At 31.9% G+C, this 19,016-nt stretch overlaps 1 protein-coding gene across 1 annotated transcript; it reads left to right on the top strand.

Moving 5' to 3' along the window:
• The first annotated feature begins 1,336 nt into the window (after positions 1 to 1,336).
• LOC143074254 (LHFPL tetraspan subfamily member 6 protein-like) lies at positions 1,337 to 18,849 on the top strand. The gene is made up of 2 exons (XM_076249799.1): positions 1,337 to 1,769; positions 18,635 to 18,849. Exons 1-2 carry the CDS (start codon positions 1,400 to 1,402, stop codon positions 18,847 to 18,849), a joined length of 585 nt encoding a protein of 194 aa, XP_076105914.1. The 5' UTR covers positions 1,337 to 1,399.
• Positions 18,850 to 19,016: the final 167 nt, after the last annotated feature.

Here is a 19,016-nt window from a genome sequence, read left to right as displayed (position 1 = left end):
ATAGATAGATAGATAGATAGATAGATAGATAGATAGATAGATAGATAGATAGATAGATAGATAGATAGATAGATAGATAGATAGATAGATAGATAGATAGATAGATAGATAGATAGATAGATAGATAGATAGATAGATAGATAGATAGATAGATAGATAGATAGATAGATAGATAGATAGATAGATAGATAGATAGATAGATAGATAGATAGATAGATAGATAGATAGATAGATAGATAGATAGATAGATAGATAGATAGATAGATAGATAGATAGATAGATAGATAGATAGATAGATAGATAGATAGATAGATAGATAGATAGATAGATAGATAGATAGATAGATAGATACATAGATAGATAGATTAAATATGACAGTATTTATTGGTAAACCATACAAAAACATGGTATTATTGTCAGTTAAACTACTATCTATTAAGATCTACCCAAAGAATTCCTGAATAAAAAGATTGCAATACATCATAAAAAGAGGGGCAATACAGGGATTGACCAAGGGTTAAATATAAAATCACAATAGAATTACAGACAAATATTTGACAGACGTCGCGTCAAACCTTTTGTTGCTAGACATAAGTCACTAGAAAGCTCACGATCTCTATTTACAGCTGAATCATGCCGTCTAAACAATCGCTGGAAGACTTTATCGAACTTTTAATTTGAGATTGCCTGATTACACAGACTTTTACCAGAATCATCGTGTTTAAATAATTTCAAACCATCTATCTCCATTATAACTCAATCTGTTAATGAGATTGCTGAATTACCAAACAAGATAATCACATTATTATGCAAAAGTAAAACATTTATCAGTCTTTAATAATCCATACTTTATACGATGTCTCTGTGTTAAAAGTAGAAAACTTGAGCCTGAAATAATGATCCTTACTTTATTAAATTCCGTTAATGCTATCATCTATTCATCGTTGATAATCGAACACAGACTAAATATAATGTGAATCAACAGCTAGCCTCCGAATAACTGAGAAAAATGCAACAATTATATCGATCTGTAGGGTGATTAGGGAATCACCACGTGCATGGTTGGGGAATCGACACATTGCTTTGCTTTTTTTTTATACTTTGTTTGATCAATTAAACAATTAAAACAACTCTAAATTTTGGAGTTAACGAGAAGTAAGACTGCAATGTCTTCCTGCTAAAAAGATTAAATTTAAGGATAAAAAATCTAAAAAAATTACTATTAAAATGTAAAGTAATTGGACAAGTGCGTTTTTATTGTACAAATATGGCATATTATCACTAAAATTGTGCAAACAACAGCACTGTATAGTCTTTATACTAACTGCTCAATTTACTTTATAGACTATGGAATAATTGTTCTATGATATAACAAGCCAACGATGATCTTACTAAGGACATGATATCACCCGTTCTAATAATCTGGGCTTTTCTGTCAGTTCTGGTTTCCGGTTTAACTACGTATGCATTCGTTCAGCCTGTGTGGCTTGTTGGTTCCAATCTGTTAGATACGTTTGGAATGATAAGTTTGTGTTTATCAAGAACAGTATTTCCCGGAGGAAGCTTAAAACAGGAATGTGAGTTTTATGGTGGATATTTCAATTTGGGAAACTTGCCTTCTGGAGCATGGCAGGCGGCGTGTGTTTTATATGGAGCTGGATGTGTCCTACTTTCGTGCGGAGCATTATTAGCTGTCTGTACATCGTGTATACCATGTGATGTTGTTAGGACTGTTACAGTTATGGCAGGATATGTACAGTTTGTAGCAGGTAAGTTGTTAGGACTGTTACAGTTATGGTAGCATATGTACAGTTTGTAGCTGTTAAGTTCTTAGGACTGTTACAGTTATGGCAGGATATGAACAGTTTGTAGCAGGTAAGTTGTCAGTAACGTCAGTAACGGAAGGGGGCACTGACTGTCTACGAGGGGCTCGCTCCAGTTATGCTTCAGTGATTCCCTATATAATCAACCAATTTTTCCCCACAATAGACTGGGCCCGAGCCCCCTGAAAACCCCGTTAAATCTGCCTCTTATATTGTTTCAAGTGACAGACATGAAAGCAGGATGATGTGTCTTATTTGTATCTGTTATGTTATGTTGTCATACGAAACAGTAAAAACAACTGTATTTGAATTAAAAAGCTTCTTATAAAACAGTTAGAAGTTTTGTAAAATCAATATACTAACAAAACAATAATAAAGGAAGTTATTTTTGAAAGCCAACCAAACATTTATTAACGTTTCACATTTTACACAATTATTTAAAAGAAGTCTAAGCCCATTACTACATAATTATTCATGAGGACAAAAATCACATGAGATACATTCAAACTATGCCACATAATAAAACCTTAAACGTTTAAAAAAAAACATATCTCTTAAATGTTGATAAAGCGGATTGATTGATTGGATATTAGTTGCTTTATTTGTAAGCCCAATTTGCTACCTAGTCAACATCCTTTCAATGAAAGAAAATAAGGTCAAATAACTGCCATTTAATATTGTATATACATGTCACTATTTATCTGGTTTATCGGATTGCAAGAAAAAACAAATAATTTCTAGAAGATGTATAACATACCGCATGAGATAACAATTTGATTATTGTAATATACTTCATCTTTTTTTCAAGATATTGTTTGAAACAACAATTTGCTACAGCAAATTCATTACGTTTATTGCAGTTGTAACTTAATTGTAACACCAATAACTTTACTATCTGTTAACATAAACATTATGTTATGTTTGTTTCATCAGTGCCAAGGGAAGGTTTGTATTGCAAAGTGTTGTAAAATTGTACCATTTGATTAATTGGAAATGCAAAAGCATACATACATACCGATATCTTATTAAGATTGAACAATATTGTAGAATAACGAGTTACATACAAAATGATCAGGTTTAATGGCTTTGAAATTAACACAATTAATAGAGAGGAATTTAATGTTCATATACATTCTCCGTTAAAAGGTAACTTACTGACACAATTCATACGTACGCAAGAACAAACTTTGCGCTTGAGATGCATACTTACTATCGTAATTTACACGTGCGATAGATATTTATTGATACGATTTGAGATGGCCCCTTACTGACATAAATTACACATGAATAGATATTTACCGACAAATTTTACAAGTGAGGTTGATACTTACTGGCAATCTTTACAAGGACATTTTATATTCACTGAACCACATTACACGTGAGTTTGATACTAACTGTCATAAAAGAGGGACGAAAGATACCAAAGGGACAGTCAAACTCATAAATCTAAAACAAACTGACAACGCCATGGCTAAAAATGAAAAAGACAAACAGAAAAACAATAGTACACATGACACAACATAGAAAACTAAAGAATAAACAACACGAACCCCACCAAAAACTAGGGGTGATCTCAGGTGCTCCGGAAGGGTAAGCAGATCCTGCTCCACATGCGGCACCCGTCGTGTTGCTTATGTGATTACAAATCCGGTAAATAGTCTAATTCGGTAGGTCATAATTTACACTAGAGGTTGATACTAAATGACACACTTTTTACGTGAGTTTGAGACACTTAAACACAATTACCACGTGAGGGTGATACTTACTGACACAGTTTATACGTGAGTTAAAAACTAACTGACACAATTTACACGGAGTTTGATAACCACTAGTATAATTTACACGCGAGGTTTATACTTACTGACTCAATTTACACGAGAGGTTTAAAACACTGACACACTTTACACGTGAGTTTGATACTCACTGACATAACTTACAAGTAAGGTTGATACTTACTGACACACTTTACAAGTGAGTTTGATACTAATTGATTCACTTTACACGTGATGGGGATACTCACTGACACAATTCACACGTGAGTTAAATACTTACTGACACACTTAACACGTGAGTTTGATTCTCATTAACATAATTATACGTGCGTTTTATACTTACTGACATGCCTTACACGTGATGGCGATAGTAACTGACACACTTTACAAGTGAGTTTGATACTAATTGATTCACTTTACACGTGATGGGGATACTCACTGACACAATTCACACATGAGTTAAATACTTACTGACACACTTAACACGTGAGTTTGATTCTCATTAACATAATTATACGTGCGTTTTATACTTACTGACATGCCTTACACGTGATGGCGATAGTAACTGACACAATTTACACGTGAGGTAGATACTTACTGACACAATGTCTACTTGAAGTAGATACTTACTAACACAATTTACACATGAAGTAGATAATCACTGACACAGCTTACACATGGTGTAGATACTCATTGACACAATTTAGGCGTGAGGTAGTCATGATAGTTACTGACACAATCGCACACGAGGTAGATGCTTATTGACACAATAACATGTGAGGTAGATTTATAATAGATATATTAACAATGAACTTGGGATTTTTGAAACTTAAGAACAAAAATATTATAAGCATTTCTTAACAAGACTTTGAAGATAGGAAACAAAGATGAACTATCATTATATCTTTTTCACGAGAAAAATTGCATTTAATTGAAAGGAAAAAAGATTATTTTCATAACATCTGTTTGATTTACACTCAATAGTGCTGTGCTTAAAAAAAGGCGCTGATCGAGGATTTGATGTTAGTTGGTGTGCAACCGTAACAACTTCGGTCAGCAATTTTTTTTTATTGATTATACTAAGAAATAAAATGTTCTATGATATTTTCTCTCGATTTGACTTCGGAGAAGAAAATGATGGAGATGTATGAATCCGACCCTAACAATATACCTATTTGAATCGTGAATACGTTCACATCATTGTGAAATTTACCCAAAAAGTATAACAAAAAGAAAATATATAGAGGGCAACATACAGTTCTCAGCAACGACAGGTGTCTTAATAATATGTCAAGCTATAATTAATCACCCAGAGTCAGATTTAATTTACAGAAACAATCACAGATCTACAATTAAAAACAACTTCTTGGATAACAAGAGACGATGTTCCTGACTTAGGGCAGGCAAAAATGGAACAGGGGTCTCTATCGTCTACATTTACCTTCCAGCGTTTGTCTGTATCAGTTCGCTGAGTTTCAATGGAATCCTAACACCTAGAAGTGAATGTTGCATTGTTTTGTTTTGGTTATAAATATTTTACATCATACTCCCCTTTCTTAATTAACTTCCTAAATCTATAACTTAATCAATGTCTTTACATGGTTTCAACAAGGATCTATTTGGTTTACAATGGCCTGTACTATTTGATAAAGAAATTTGAATAATTGGAGTCCTTTGAAATATAATAGAGCTCTATCAATAGTAATTAGCAATTGAATTTCAAGCAGGTAAAGATATAAAATAATGTTATCATTTAAAGCTCATGGCAGACATGCATACCCTGCATCAACAGTCATTCATACTTGTTCTGCTATCCATCTTGACAAAGTGTTTTTCAGATAGTTAAAATTTATCGCTTGTTAGAAAGATCAAAATGGCTCAAACAGAACATATTGTCTAGGCTACTACAGATTATTTGTTAAAACAAACAACAAAAACAAACAAATACAACTTGACATGCAAAACTTTGAAACAGAGAATGGCAGTAATATGAACAAAAAAAACACAAAGCATACATACTGCATCACTCAATTACAGTTTGTCTCGCTCTCATCAGTAAACCTCTTACGATCGCTGATTTATATCGTTTGAAAACAAACATACGTCTGAATGGTGTATCCCGTGTCAGTATTTACAAGATATTTAATTCTATGTAAAACATATCTTATAGTTTATTTATCTTGTATCACACAGATAAATTTTTACAGGCAATGCTAGTTATGTGTTATACGTTATCAGAGTATTGTTTTTATCATCTATTTTCTTCTACAAATTGCATGAACATCAAATAGTAGAGAATTTATTTTCAAGTATTACCTTGAACTTTACTATCTGCTAAATAGATGACGACTCAAACTTAGTGACTTTATTAAAAGCATCTATCCTATAGAACTTGAAATAAAGGATACCCCCCAGATACATGTGACTTGATGTACGCATCTATCCTATAGAACTTGAAATAAAGGATACCCCCAGATACATATGACTTTGTTAAACGCATCTGTCCAATAGAACTTGAAATAAAGGATACCCCCAGATACATGTGACTTTTTTTAACACATCTATCTAATAGAACTTGAAATAAAGGATACCCCCAGATACATGTGACTTGTTGTACGCATCTATCCTATAGAACTTGAAATAAACGATACCCCCAGATACATGTGACTTGTTGTACGCATCTATCCTATAGAACTTGAAATAAAGGATACCCCCCAGATACATGTGACTTGATGTACGCATCTGTCCTATACAACTTGAAATAAAGGATATCCCCCAGATACATGTGACTTTGTTAAACGCATCTATCTAATAGAACTTGAAATAACGGATACCCCCCATACATTATACTTTGTTGTATGCATATATCCTATAGAACTTGAAATAAAGGATATCCCCCAGATACATGTGACTTTGTTAAACGCATCTATCAAATAGAACTTGAAATAACGGATACCCCAAGATACATTTGACTTTGTTGTATGTATATATCCAATAGAACTGTAAATAAAGTGGATATTCTATATAAACACTTGAAGCGCGGTATAGTCATAAAAGAATAATTCACTATTTTAATCGTGAATACGTTTATATCATTGTGACAAAGATAAGCATAACAAAAATATATCTAAAGAGTATCATACAGTCCTCAACAACAACAGGTGTCTACCTAATATGCCAATATAACAACCAAGAGTCTGGTGAAACTTACAGAAACAATCACAGATCTACCATGTAACACAATTTTCTTAAATAACAAGACACGAGGTTCATGACTTAGAGCATGCACATGTGAAGGGGTGTAACTTTTAGGGGTCTCTATCTTCTTTTTTTACTTTCAAGCATATGTCTACATCAGTTGACTGAGTTGCAATGATTTGTGAAATACTTTGATCTCGAATTAGGTTAAATTACACCTAAACGAATGTTGTATTGTTTTGTTTAGCTTATGAAATTTATTTTTTTTATTTTTTATTGATCTTTTTGGTGTTCAAGCTACAGTGCATACATACATACATACATTTTTACAATATATAAGTGAATGACATATGGCATAGTCATACTATTGATATTTTACGAATAAGACATAGTAAAAACAAATACAAGTAAATGATGTGAATAATCGGTATATGATACAAGTAAAAGATACTTTGGAATACATTAAATATACATGATCATATCGAGAATAAAATTTAATTAATAACTTCCATAAATTCCCCCCATCTGTCGACAAATGACTCGTGCTTGTCTTTAGAAAGATATAAATATTCTAATATCTCCAGACGTCTTTTCAAAAATTTGAGAAAAGCTTGCACAGATATAAACAATCTGTCTAATTGTGTGTACTTTACATAATGAATGTAATATTTTGCCTGTAAAATACAATAGTTTAACACTAAGTTATCAGAATTCAATATACCAAAAATGACACTGTCTTTATTTAAAAAAATTTTTACTCCAAAAACTAAATGCCACCAATTAGAAAATTCTCTCCAAAATCGTTTTATTTCTATACATTCAAAAAATTTATGCTCTATAGTTTCTATTTCTTTACAACTGGCACACTCATTAGTTAAAGAAAGTTTATATTTTTCAAGGAGATAATTATGTGAGACTATTCTGTGTAACACTTTATATTGAAAAGCTTGTAGTTTGCTTTCAATAGTACATTTAAAAGCTAGTGAATAAATATTGTTCCACTTTTCGTCACTAATTTCTATATTAAAACTTTCTTCCCACCTTTGTTGTGAAATAGGAGAAACACTTACCCGATCGATAAAAAGTGAATATACATCTTTAGTATATAATTTGCTAATACATGTAGGCATTTTTTTATTCTCATGCTCAAAAACGAATCCAAAAGAGTTGCTCTTAGGTGACATGTGTTGTTGTAATAACAAATCTTTCCAGTCACGTGGTATAGCAAGTTTAATAGAAAGAATGTCTACAAAAGTAACATTCAAATTATATTTTTTGTTAATAGCGTCATGAGACAAAAATTCGCCTTTATCATCTACAATATCATTAATGAACCTTATGCCTTTCGTGTACCAAGATCTGTAAAAAATACTCGTTCTGTTAACCTTGATAAACGGATTGAACCAAATAAATTCTTTTCTAACATGAAATGCATTTAACGGGATGAAAAAACCCTTGAAACGTTTCCAAGCAGATAGCACTTCTATATAAAAAAGAGGTGCTTTTAAATTTAAAAACTCAAATTCACATCTGCTCATAAATAAGTCCTCTAAATCAAAAAGGGAGAAGAATGCTTTGGAAACATGTTTCCATTTAGAGTCATGTTCTGACAAAAATCGTTTTACCCACATGATACGAAAGGATAACAGCTGTACTTCAAAATTTGGTGCTTTCAGTCCCCCCTCGCTAGGAGACTTTTGAATAACTTCCGATTTAACTTTCGGAGTACTATCATTCCATAAAAAGTTATTAATGTCCCTTTGTATTTTAATTACATAAGATCTTGGTACATGTGTAGATGAAATGACATAAATAAGCTTCGATATTGCAAGTGATTTAAGAATTACGATTTTACCGATCAAGGAAAGGTTTCTGATCCTCCACATTTTAATAATTGATTCCATTTTTTCTATGCATGTATCTAAGTTAGAACAAACCATTTCATCAAAAGCGTTAAATTTTAAACCTAAGGTTTTAAAACCATCTGTCCATTTAATAGGAAGGGAACCTTCTTTGTTAAATTTATTTCTTCCAATCCATGTTGCTTCGGTTTTCGAAAAATTGACTTTTAACCCTGAACACTTCTCAAAATCATTAAAGGAATCTAATAAAATTTGCGCAGAAAATACATCTTTCAAAAAACAAGTGGTATCATCAGCCAACTGTGAAATTTTTATTTCAGTATCCCCAATTTTTATACCTGATATATGGTTGTTCTTACGAATATTTATTGCCAGCAGTTCAACGGCCAAAATAAATAAAAAAGGAGACAAAGGACACCCTTGTCGAACACCTCTCTCAATTTTGAACGGACTAGAACTAAATCCATTATTAACGACAAGACTAGATATATTTGAGTATAAAGTTAAGACCCATTTCCGGAACTTGCTACCAAAATTAAAACAAGCCAATGCTTTTTGAATAAATTTCCATTCTAGCGTATCAAACGCCTTTTCGAAATCGACTAGTAATATAAGCCCTGGATAATTTTTTAAAGTAGTAAACAATATAATATCAGCAATTAGTCGTAGATTTTCACCAATATATCTACCAGCCACATATCCTGTCTGATCCGGATCTATAAGTTTCGGAAGAAATAATTTCATTCTTTCCGCAATAACTTTGGCTAATAATTTGTAATCAAAATTTAAGAGAGAAAGAGGTCGCCAGTTCGACAAGAGTGTTCTATCTTTATCTTTCTTTGGAATAAGAGTCAAAATACCCCGTCTTTGGTCTATTGAGAGGGTTCCGGTCTCGAAGGAATATTCATAGCTTTCCAAAACATATTTTTTTACATCAATCCAGAAAAATTTGTAAAAACTCAGCGGTAAGCCCATCTGTACCAGGGCTTTTATTATTTTTAAATGTTTTTAAAACTTTAACGCACTCAGATTCTGAAATATCTGCATCGCATATATCCTTTTCCAGATCTGTTAGCTTAGGAATAAAATTTAAATCAAAAAAGTTAGAATCACCTGAATATTTATCAGGGTCTTCTTTTGATGAGTACAGATTTTCGTAGAAATTTCTCTCTTCGTTTAGAATTTTTTCTTGTGACAATATTTCAATGTCGTTTACAACTAATTTGTTAATACATTTATTTTTATAATTACGTTTTTCTAATGATAAGAAATATTTTGAATTTCTTTCATTGCCTTCGCAGTGCTCGGCATGTGATCGTATAATAGCCCCTCTTGTTTGATTATTTACTATTTGCTCTAAATCTTCTTTAACAATATCTAATTCAATTAAAAGTGTATTTATATCTTTATCTAAATATGTACGAGAGAGATTTTTCTGAATTTCGTCTTGTCGTTTTTTTAAACTGGACTCTCTTTCCCGCAATTTCATGTTTTTATATTTGGAATATTTGACGGTTGCGCCCCTTATTTCACTTTTAATGGTATCCCATTTTAAATTTTTATTTTCTAAATTTTGATATTTATCATCACATTCTGATAAAGTATTTTTGACTATATCCACATAATCTTTGTCTGTCAATAAACCCGAGTTGAATTTCCAGAAACCGGGACCTCTCTCACTAAAGTTTTCGCCTGACAGTGTCAACTTGATAAGACTATGATCAGATTTTATAGACGGAACAATGGATGTTTTTGTTACACTGCTTGACAAAAAATTCGATATCAACCAAAAATCTAAGCGACATTGTATAAGCGGGGTTCTTTGACGCCAAGTATATAATCTAGAGTCAACATTTTTTGTCCTCCAAATATCACATAAGTCAAACTCTTCTATAAAATCTTCTAATTTACTCGTATATTTGACAGGTGTGTTATATTTTGAACCACCCATTTTGTCTAAAGATGGATTTAGTATCGTATTAAAATCTCCACCAAAAACGAGATTTTGTTCTAACTTTTCATTTAATAAAATTTTTAATTTTTCAATATATTCAATTTGGTCATTTTCAAAGTTTCTGGTCGGTGCATAATAATTCACAAAAACAAAATCTGTGTTATCAATTTCAACAGTTAGAATGAGATACCTTCCGTTTTCATCTGCAATTTTTTCCTTTAATATATAATCTGTTGAGCTGTTAAACAAAATAGCAACACCTTTAGAGTTCGTTTCCCCGTGCGAAAAATAAATATCTCCACCCCATTCCCTTTTCTATATAGTTTCATACGATTCAGTACTGTGTGTTTCTTGCAAGAAAATGATGTCGCTTTGAAATTTTTTTAACCAAAGAAACATGGATTTGCGTTTAAAATCGTTTCCAAAGCCATTTACATTAAGAGAAGTTAAATTGATACAATAATTAGCCATTATCTAGTTTTGGCTTTACAGTCTTATTAATTTCATATGTGATACACTTAACGTAGTTGAACATTATATAACTAAGTAGAAACAAAATACAGAAAAACATATCAAATATACAATACAATACAAAAAGAGAGAGAATTCTCTCTGTTCGGTCTGCCTGACCTAAACCATATAATTAATGTTAATGTTTGTTATATTCATTGTTCATTCTCAATAAAACGCATGTAACTTTCATTCATTAATAAAAACAATACACTATAGGTTTACCAGTTACGGTTTTAAAGTACATGTAACTTTCATTCATACATAACAACATTACAATTTACAACCTTTACTATAAATGACCCAATTACAGATTGAAATACACGTGCACAGGTACACAGACATTCTTGTTGATAATTTTGTTTACCTTTTCTTGCCGACGTACGAATATGGGACACAGTTATATAATGGCAAATATGTATTTTGATAGAACTGTGGATTGCATTGCATATCACTGGATTCATGTTTTTGCATATATATATATCGGATAGTTTTTTAAGATTTGCATTGGGTGCAAAACGTATAAAAAATGTTTAATATAAACATTTTTGTTCGCCAACATTGCTGGGGATCGAAAGGATATTCGCACTTTACAAAAAAGGAAATGAGAATTCATTTTATAGAATACCAGTATATTGGATTATTCTAACGTGTGTATGTGCAATTTTTGTAAATATAGTGTCAACAACAACAAAAAAGTGGGATTTTTTTCTCCCGGGATTATAGTAATACACAGGGAAGATGATTACTTTCATGATGTCTGCGTGCCGGTACCGTGAGTAAATTTTGTTATATAAAATTACAATATACGCTACATGTATTTTATTGACTTATTTTAATTCATGGTGAAATTATTTCGGATAAAGTTGTATGTAAATTTACAATTCATAAAAAGTAGTTTTATCTACAGATTACCTATTAAGGTAATTCATTTGAAATTTGCTTCTTTATAACTCACTGGAATAATGAATACTCTTTTTAAAAATAAAATAGAGAATTGAAACTCTTAAGATACTTTGAAAATAGTAAACATATAGGATTTGAAAAGAGAATACATGAAACTAAATATATAATATCTAACAAATTATAAACCTGAAAGAAGAAGAAAAAATGAAATTTTGTATCATACTCCTTTTTCCTTTATTACGACCTTAATCTATTAGTTATTCAATTTCATTACAGCGTTTTAACAAGAAACTACTCATTTGATTTACAATGGGCTGTACTATTTGAAAAACAAAAACAACATTAGAATAGTTGGAATCCTTGGAAATATGAAAGAGTTCTATCAATAGTAATTAGTAAATGAATTTCAAGCACGTTAAGATATTACACAGTGCATAAAGCCAGTATATATTTGACAAAAGGATACAAGTTTAAATTATGGTCGGATTTATAAAATAATGAACCGTTATAATGATTTTTATGAATTAGGCCATTACTTTTCTCGTTTGAAATATTTCATATTTTTCACGTCGGGAACTTTTACAGTCAACTATACGGTCTGCATGTTTATCATTGTTGAAGGTCGTACAGTGACCTATAATTGCTTATATTCATTTCATTTGAACTCTGGTGGATATTTTTTTCATGATTGTCAATCATATCGCTTTTTGCTATTTTAAAAACGATTATGTAACTCATCGAAAACGGCATCGACATTTAAGTCCCCATTCCGACAAGACTAGGCTGAGTATTCTAACATCCAAAACACTTAAAGCAAATCAAAAAATTATATCCACATTGTTTTCACAACATTTGGAAAAAATTTCTCATCCAAGAAAAGTTTAAAACATAGAGCAAGGAATCGAAGAAGAAGTAAAGCTAAAACATAGATAGATATAGGAAGATGTGGTGTGAGTGCCAATGAGACAACTCTCCATACAAATAACAATTTAAAAAGTAAACCATTATAGAGCAAGGATTCGATGAACAAGTAAAGCTAAAACATAGAGCAAGGAATCGAAGAACAAGTAAAGCTAAAACATAGAGCAAGGATTCGAAGAACAAGTAAAGCTAAAACATAGAGCAAGGAATCGAAGAACAAGTAAAGCTAAAACATAGAGCAAGGAATCGAAGAACAAGTAAAGCTAAAACATAGAGCAAGGAATCGAAGAACAAGTAAAGCTAAAACATAGAGCAAGGAATGGAAGAACAAGTAAAGCTAAAACATAGAGCAAGGAATGGAAGAACAAGTAAAGCTAAAACATAGAGCAATGAATCGTAGAACAAGTAAAGCTAAAACATAGAGCAAGGAATCGAAGAACAAGTAAAGCTAAAACATAGAGCAAGGAATGGAAGAACACGTAAAGCTAAAACATAGAGCAAGGAATCGAAGAACAAGTAAAGCTAAAACATAGAGCAAGGAATCGACGAACAAGTAAAGCTGACACATAGAACAAGGAATCGAAGAACAAGTAAAGCTAAAACATAGAGCAAGGAATGGAAGAACAAGTAAAGCTAAAACATAGAGCAAGGAATGGAAGAACAAGTAAAGCTAAAACATAGAGCAAGGAACGGAAGAACAAGTAAAGCTAAAACATAGAGCAAGGAATGGAAGAACAAGTAAAGCTAAAACATAGAGCAAGGAATGGAAGAACAAGTAAAGCTAAAACATAGAGCAAGGAATCGAAGAACAAGTAAAGCTAAAACATAGAGCAAGGAATCGAAGAACAAGTAAAGCTAAAACATAGAGCAAGGATTCGAAGAACAAGTAAAGCTAAAACATAGAGCAAGGAATCGAAGAACAAGTAAAGCTAAAACATAGAGCAAGGAATCGAAGAACAAGTAAAGCTAAAACATAGAGCAAGGAATCGAAGAACAAGTAAAGCTAAAACATAGAGCAAGGAATGGAAGAACAAGTAAAGCTAAAACATAGAGCAAGGAATGGAAGAACAAGTAAAGCTAAAACATAGAGCAATGAATCGTAGAACAAGTAAAGCTAAAACATAGAGCAAGGAATGGAAGAACAAGTAAAGCTAAAACATAGAGCAAGGAATCGAAGAACAAGTAAAGCTAAAACATAGAGCAAGGAATCGAAGAACAAGTAAAGCTAAAACACACGCCATCATAATGAGTGTTTGATAAAGGATTTTGTAGTCGGTTAACTACACTTAGAAAGTTATATAATGACAAGCAACACAAATTGACCTAAAATATTATGTTTTGAAAAATATAATTGTTTTACTTTCAACTTTTTCTGAAATATTAGTTTTTTCCTCATCATAAATTGTTTTTAATAAAAACATAGAGTAAAGAACCAAAGAACAAGTAAAACCACAATATTAGCATTTAAGGTGGTACCTAACACTACAGGGAGACAACTCTGTAAAATTAGCTAAACGTTTTAATCACAATATATTGTTTAGGGAATATTAAGCTTCTCAATGATCAAAATGAGTATTTGTTAAACTGCTATATAACCAGTGTATTTTTTGGGTACCACCTTAAGTTCAGTCTGTGATAAATGATTTTTAGTCATTAAACAACACTTAGAAATTGAGTTCAATACTTTTAGTATAATATAATCTAGTTTTCAATAAGCAGGTATATTTTTTTATATTGGGACATTGCATGTCTTCTATGATTGATGTTTACTTGTCTTTTTGGATGGCAAATCATCAGAAAAGTATTAAAAATTGGTATTATATAACATGCAATATTTACATTGATAGTAACACCAACGTTACTTATTATTGAGAAGCGTGCTAAGATCTTTTCGGGAAAGTAATATTGTCTTGTGAGTGTTCATTGTCCCATTGGTAATCCCGCCTCTTTTAGTTTGATTTAATGCAAAAATGACAGTACATAGTCAGAATAAAATTGAGAAAGGAAATGGGGAATGTGTCAAAGCGACAACAACCCGACCACAGAGCAGACAACAGCCGAAGTCCATCAATGGGTCCCGCACCCGTAGGCGTCCTTCAGCTTGCCCCTTAAAAATATGTATACTAGTACAGTGGTAATGGACGTCATACTAAACTCCGAATTATACACAAGAAACTTGAATTAAAAATCATACAAGACTTACAAAGGCCAGAGGCTCCTGATTTTGGACAGGTGCAAAATTGCGGCGGGGTTAAACATGTTTATGAGATCTCAACCCTCCCTCTATACCTCTAGCCAATGTAGAAAAGTAAACGAATAACAATACGAACATTAAAATTCAGTTCAAGAGAAGTCCGAGTCCGATGTCAGAAGATGTAACAAAAGAAAATAAATAAAATGACAATAATACATAATTAACAACAGACTACTAGCAGTTAACTGACATGCCAGCTCCAGACCTCAATTAAAATGATTGAAAGATTATGTCTTCATCATATGAATATCAGGCACAATCCCTCCCGTAAGGGGTTTAGTATCATACTATCATAACCTATATGAGAAGAACATAACCCGTGTCATGTCAACAACTGTTTTTTTTTAAATAAATGTGTTTAGTTCCGATGCAAAGACCCTATAAGTGAATCAAAATTAAAGCCAAAATATGCAATCTTTAATGACCTAACAAGAGTATCGTAACTATATCCCTTCTTAATTAGTCTGTTCAAAGCTTATCTGAGTGCCGTGTGATAGATACCCGTGACAGACATGCATACCCCGCATCACCAGTTATATATACATTTTTGCTGCTATTCATCTTGACAAAGGGTTTTACAGATACATGTAGATAGTTAGAATTTATCGCTTGTCAGAAATCCAAATGGCTCAAATGGTACATTCTCAATTTTGTCTGAGCTACTACAGATTATTTATTATAAAAAAATGAAAAAAATTAGCAACAAACAAACAAATACAATTTGACATACAAAACATTGAAACAGAGAAAAGTAGTAAAAAACACCTTCTAAACATACAAAAAAGGGACGAAAGATACCAAAGGGACAGTCAAACTCATAAATCTAAAACAAACTGACAACGCCATGGCTAAAAATGAAAAAGACCAACAGAAAAACAATAGTACACATGACACAACATAGAAAACTAAAGAATAAACAACACGAACCCCACCAAAAACTAGGGGTGATCTCAGGTGCTCCGGAAGGGTAAGCAGATCTTGCAAACTGCGTCACTCCATCTCTCAATTACAGTTGTCGCTCTTAGTAATCAGTAATTCTTACGATCGCTGATTTGAAATAAACGTTTAAAAACAAACAAACATATGAATGGTGTAAAGGGTGTCAGCATTTACAAGATATTTTGTTTGATGTGAAATGTATTTGATAGTTTATATGTCTTGTATCACACAGATAACGTTTTAATGACAATACTTGTTATACTTTATCAGAGGAAAAATTATGATTTATTTTGATCTAGAAATTGAACAGTAAATAGCAAAGATAAAAAATATTCTGAATAGTAAACAGCATTATCTGAAACTTTATTTTTCACTATATAGATGATATTTTCTTATTAAATAACTCAAACTTAGTGACTGTGTTGAATAAAATAAAAGGCAACAGCAGTATACCGCTGTTCAAAATTCATAAATCGATTGAGAAATAAACAACTCCGGGTTTCAAACTAAAACTGAGGGAAACACATCAAATATGAGGAAAACGCATCTTTTCAAACACTGAAAAATAAAGGATACCCCAGATACATACAACAAAGTCTGATTTATATATTGACTTGCATCTAGTAATAAATGGTAGGTAGATAACAAAGTGTCTAAGGAATGATTTCAGTATTCAAGTTGTGAACTTCCTGTTTCAGTGTAGAAAGAAAACAGCAAAGCTGATACGTTTTTCCAGAACTTGCGTTTCCTATAATAGTTTCCTCGGTATAATGGTTGATGCTTAAGATGAAGATATTGAACCAATGGTTCCTGATGGTAAACTTTCAGTGTCCATATTACCAAGGAAATGAATCAATTGTCTTAGCCACTATCACCGAATGCAACTAATCACCGAAACGAGTATTTTTTTCTATCTGGTTTTGTCTGGGTTTTTTTTTTTTTTTTTTTTTAACTTTTAGTGTTTGATTGTCCTGTTAGTTTCTTCTGTCTAAATGTATTCCAAAAGTTCAAGTTGGACCGAAATGTTTTAACGTCTTGATGGTATGTTTGAAATGTTCTGTACCAAGACAGGAATATAGGTGTTGTTATCAAATAGTCCTTTTCTGTGCATGCTGATAGTTGATTTTGTTGTGTTACAGTTCAGTCTGTCCGTTGTTCCGTTGTTTTCCACATGTTGTTGATGTGTTTCCCTCAGTTTTGGTTTTTGTAACTCTTTTGAACACTGGTATGCTACTGTTGCTTCTATTTGATGGCCTGAAACTATATCTAAACACAAATAAGAAATATAGAGCAGAAAATTTATGAATTTAGAATTGTTTAAAGAACAATTGAGTCTGTCCTGTGGTTTATGAACGGCATTTATAATAAGGATATAATTATTCACATAATCCAAAAGAACTTTCCAAATTCTCATTGATTTTTCTCAAAATGGTAAAGGATATGGGTAATAAACCTTCAACGCTTCTATCATTTGGATTAATACACATTGAGTTGGTAATGAAATAGCTTTTACGTCTTTAAAATTTGGCGGGGAGGGTGGACGGGGGACTGTAGGAAATGAGTTTATTGAAACGGGATAAAAATATAAAAAAAAACTTGGATTTAACATTGTTTTTGGTCATATTACATTTTTCCTCTGACGATTTCGTTTATGATTAGTCATTGTGATTCATAAAACAGTTTCAGTGAGAAATATTTTACCTATGAGAATATTGCTAATTTAATAACAATTCAAGAAATTTACAGAATCATACACATCAGGGCATTATCAATTATTCTTATCAATAAAACGGAAATGATGATGCATTGCTTCCAATCGGAAATAAGAAATTCTATCTTTTGTAAAAATCAATCATTTTCAAAATTAGGAAGCAAATTCAAATAAAGTCAAAACAATCAATAAACCATTTATAAAAGGTGACAGGATCTCAGATTATCAACTGATACTATGGCTCGCAAGAAAACCGAATTCCCAAAATGATGTGAAAGTTCCTACTAAACACAGAATCAATGTTAAAAAACTTAAATGTTGACAAATAAAAATTTAACGTTAACGTTTAGAAATTATAAATGTCTGCTATTCTGTTAATCTTAAACTAGAATATTTCAAGAATATTCTAAAACACAAATGTCATTCGAGAGGAAATTGTTACCATGTCTTCTTATTGCAAAGGGTCTGACTCCATTTGAATCCACGAGTTTTCACTTTTATCTTTGAGTTTCTGTAACTGGATTCATGATCTGTGCGTCTTCATATTGCACAACAAATTTAAAGAAAAGAAACGAAACGAAACGAAAGAAAGAAAGAACAACAAATGTACAACTACTAAAAGTAACCCAATTAATGGAAGAAATAAGTCTGAAACAACGACAATTTAAAATAAAAACGACCACGTGTTCACAAACTTATACCTGTGAAATTATGTTCAATTTTATATCCCCCAATTTCTTATCAATTTCATACGCTAATGTGTGTCATGTTTTTAATATTTCAGTCCTGGTAATGATTGCAGGATTATTTATTTATCCACTAGGATTTGGATCATCGTTTATAAGACAATACTGTGGATCTAAATCCGTCATGTACCAGGCGTACGATTGCTCTATAGGCTGGAGTTTTGTACTGGCTGTAACAGGGACGTGCCTTGCCATGTTTTGTCCAGTTCTTTCACGGTTTACAGACATGAAAGGTCACGAAATAATGCCTTAATCGGTCAACTCTCGGACGTTATTAGGAAAGACCAAAGAATAAAACAAAAGACAAACCGAACTCAATAATATTTAACCTTGAAAGGATGAAAGCTCTTCCAGAAGGTATAAAGGTGTATGAAAAATTTAGAAGTTATTTATAAAGAATTCCAAATACATTATTGCAGA

The sequence above is a fragment of the Mytilus galloprovincialis genome, chromosome 5 (genome assembly GCF_965363235.1).
Source record: "Mytilus galloprovincialis chromosome 5, xbMytGall1.hap1.1, whole genome shotgun sequence".
NCBI lineage: Eukaryota > Metazoa > Mollusca > Bivalvia > Mytilida > Mytilidae > Mytilus > Mytilus galloprovincialis.
The sequence above is the reverse complement of the archived record's forward strand: the minus strand, read 5'-3'. Positions and strand labels throughout refer to the sequence as shown.

Bases quoted from the DNA above. Each gene is read 5' to 3' on its own strand.
- LOC143074254 (XM_076249799.1), top strand. From the start codon at position 1,400: ATGATATCACCCGTTCTAATAATCTGGGCTTTTCTGTCAGTTCTGGTT. The intron at 1,770-18,634 runs GTAAGTTGTTAG...TTAATATTTCAG, and splicing joins ATATGTACAGTTTGTAGCAG to TCCTGGTAATGATTGCAGGA.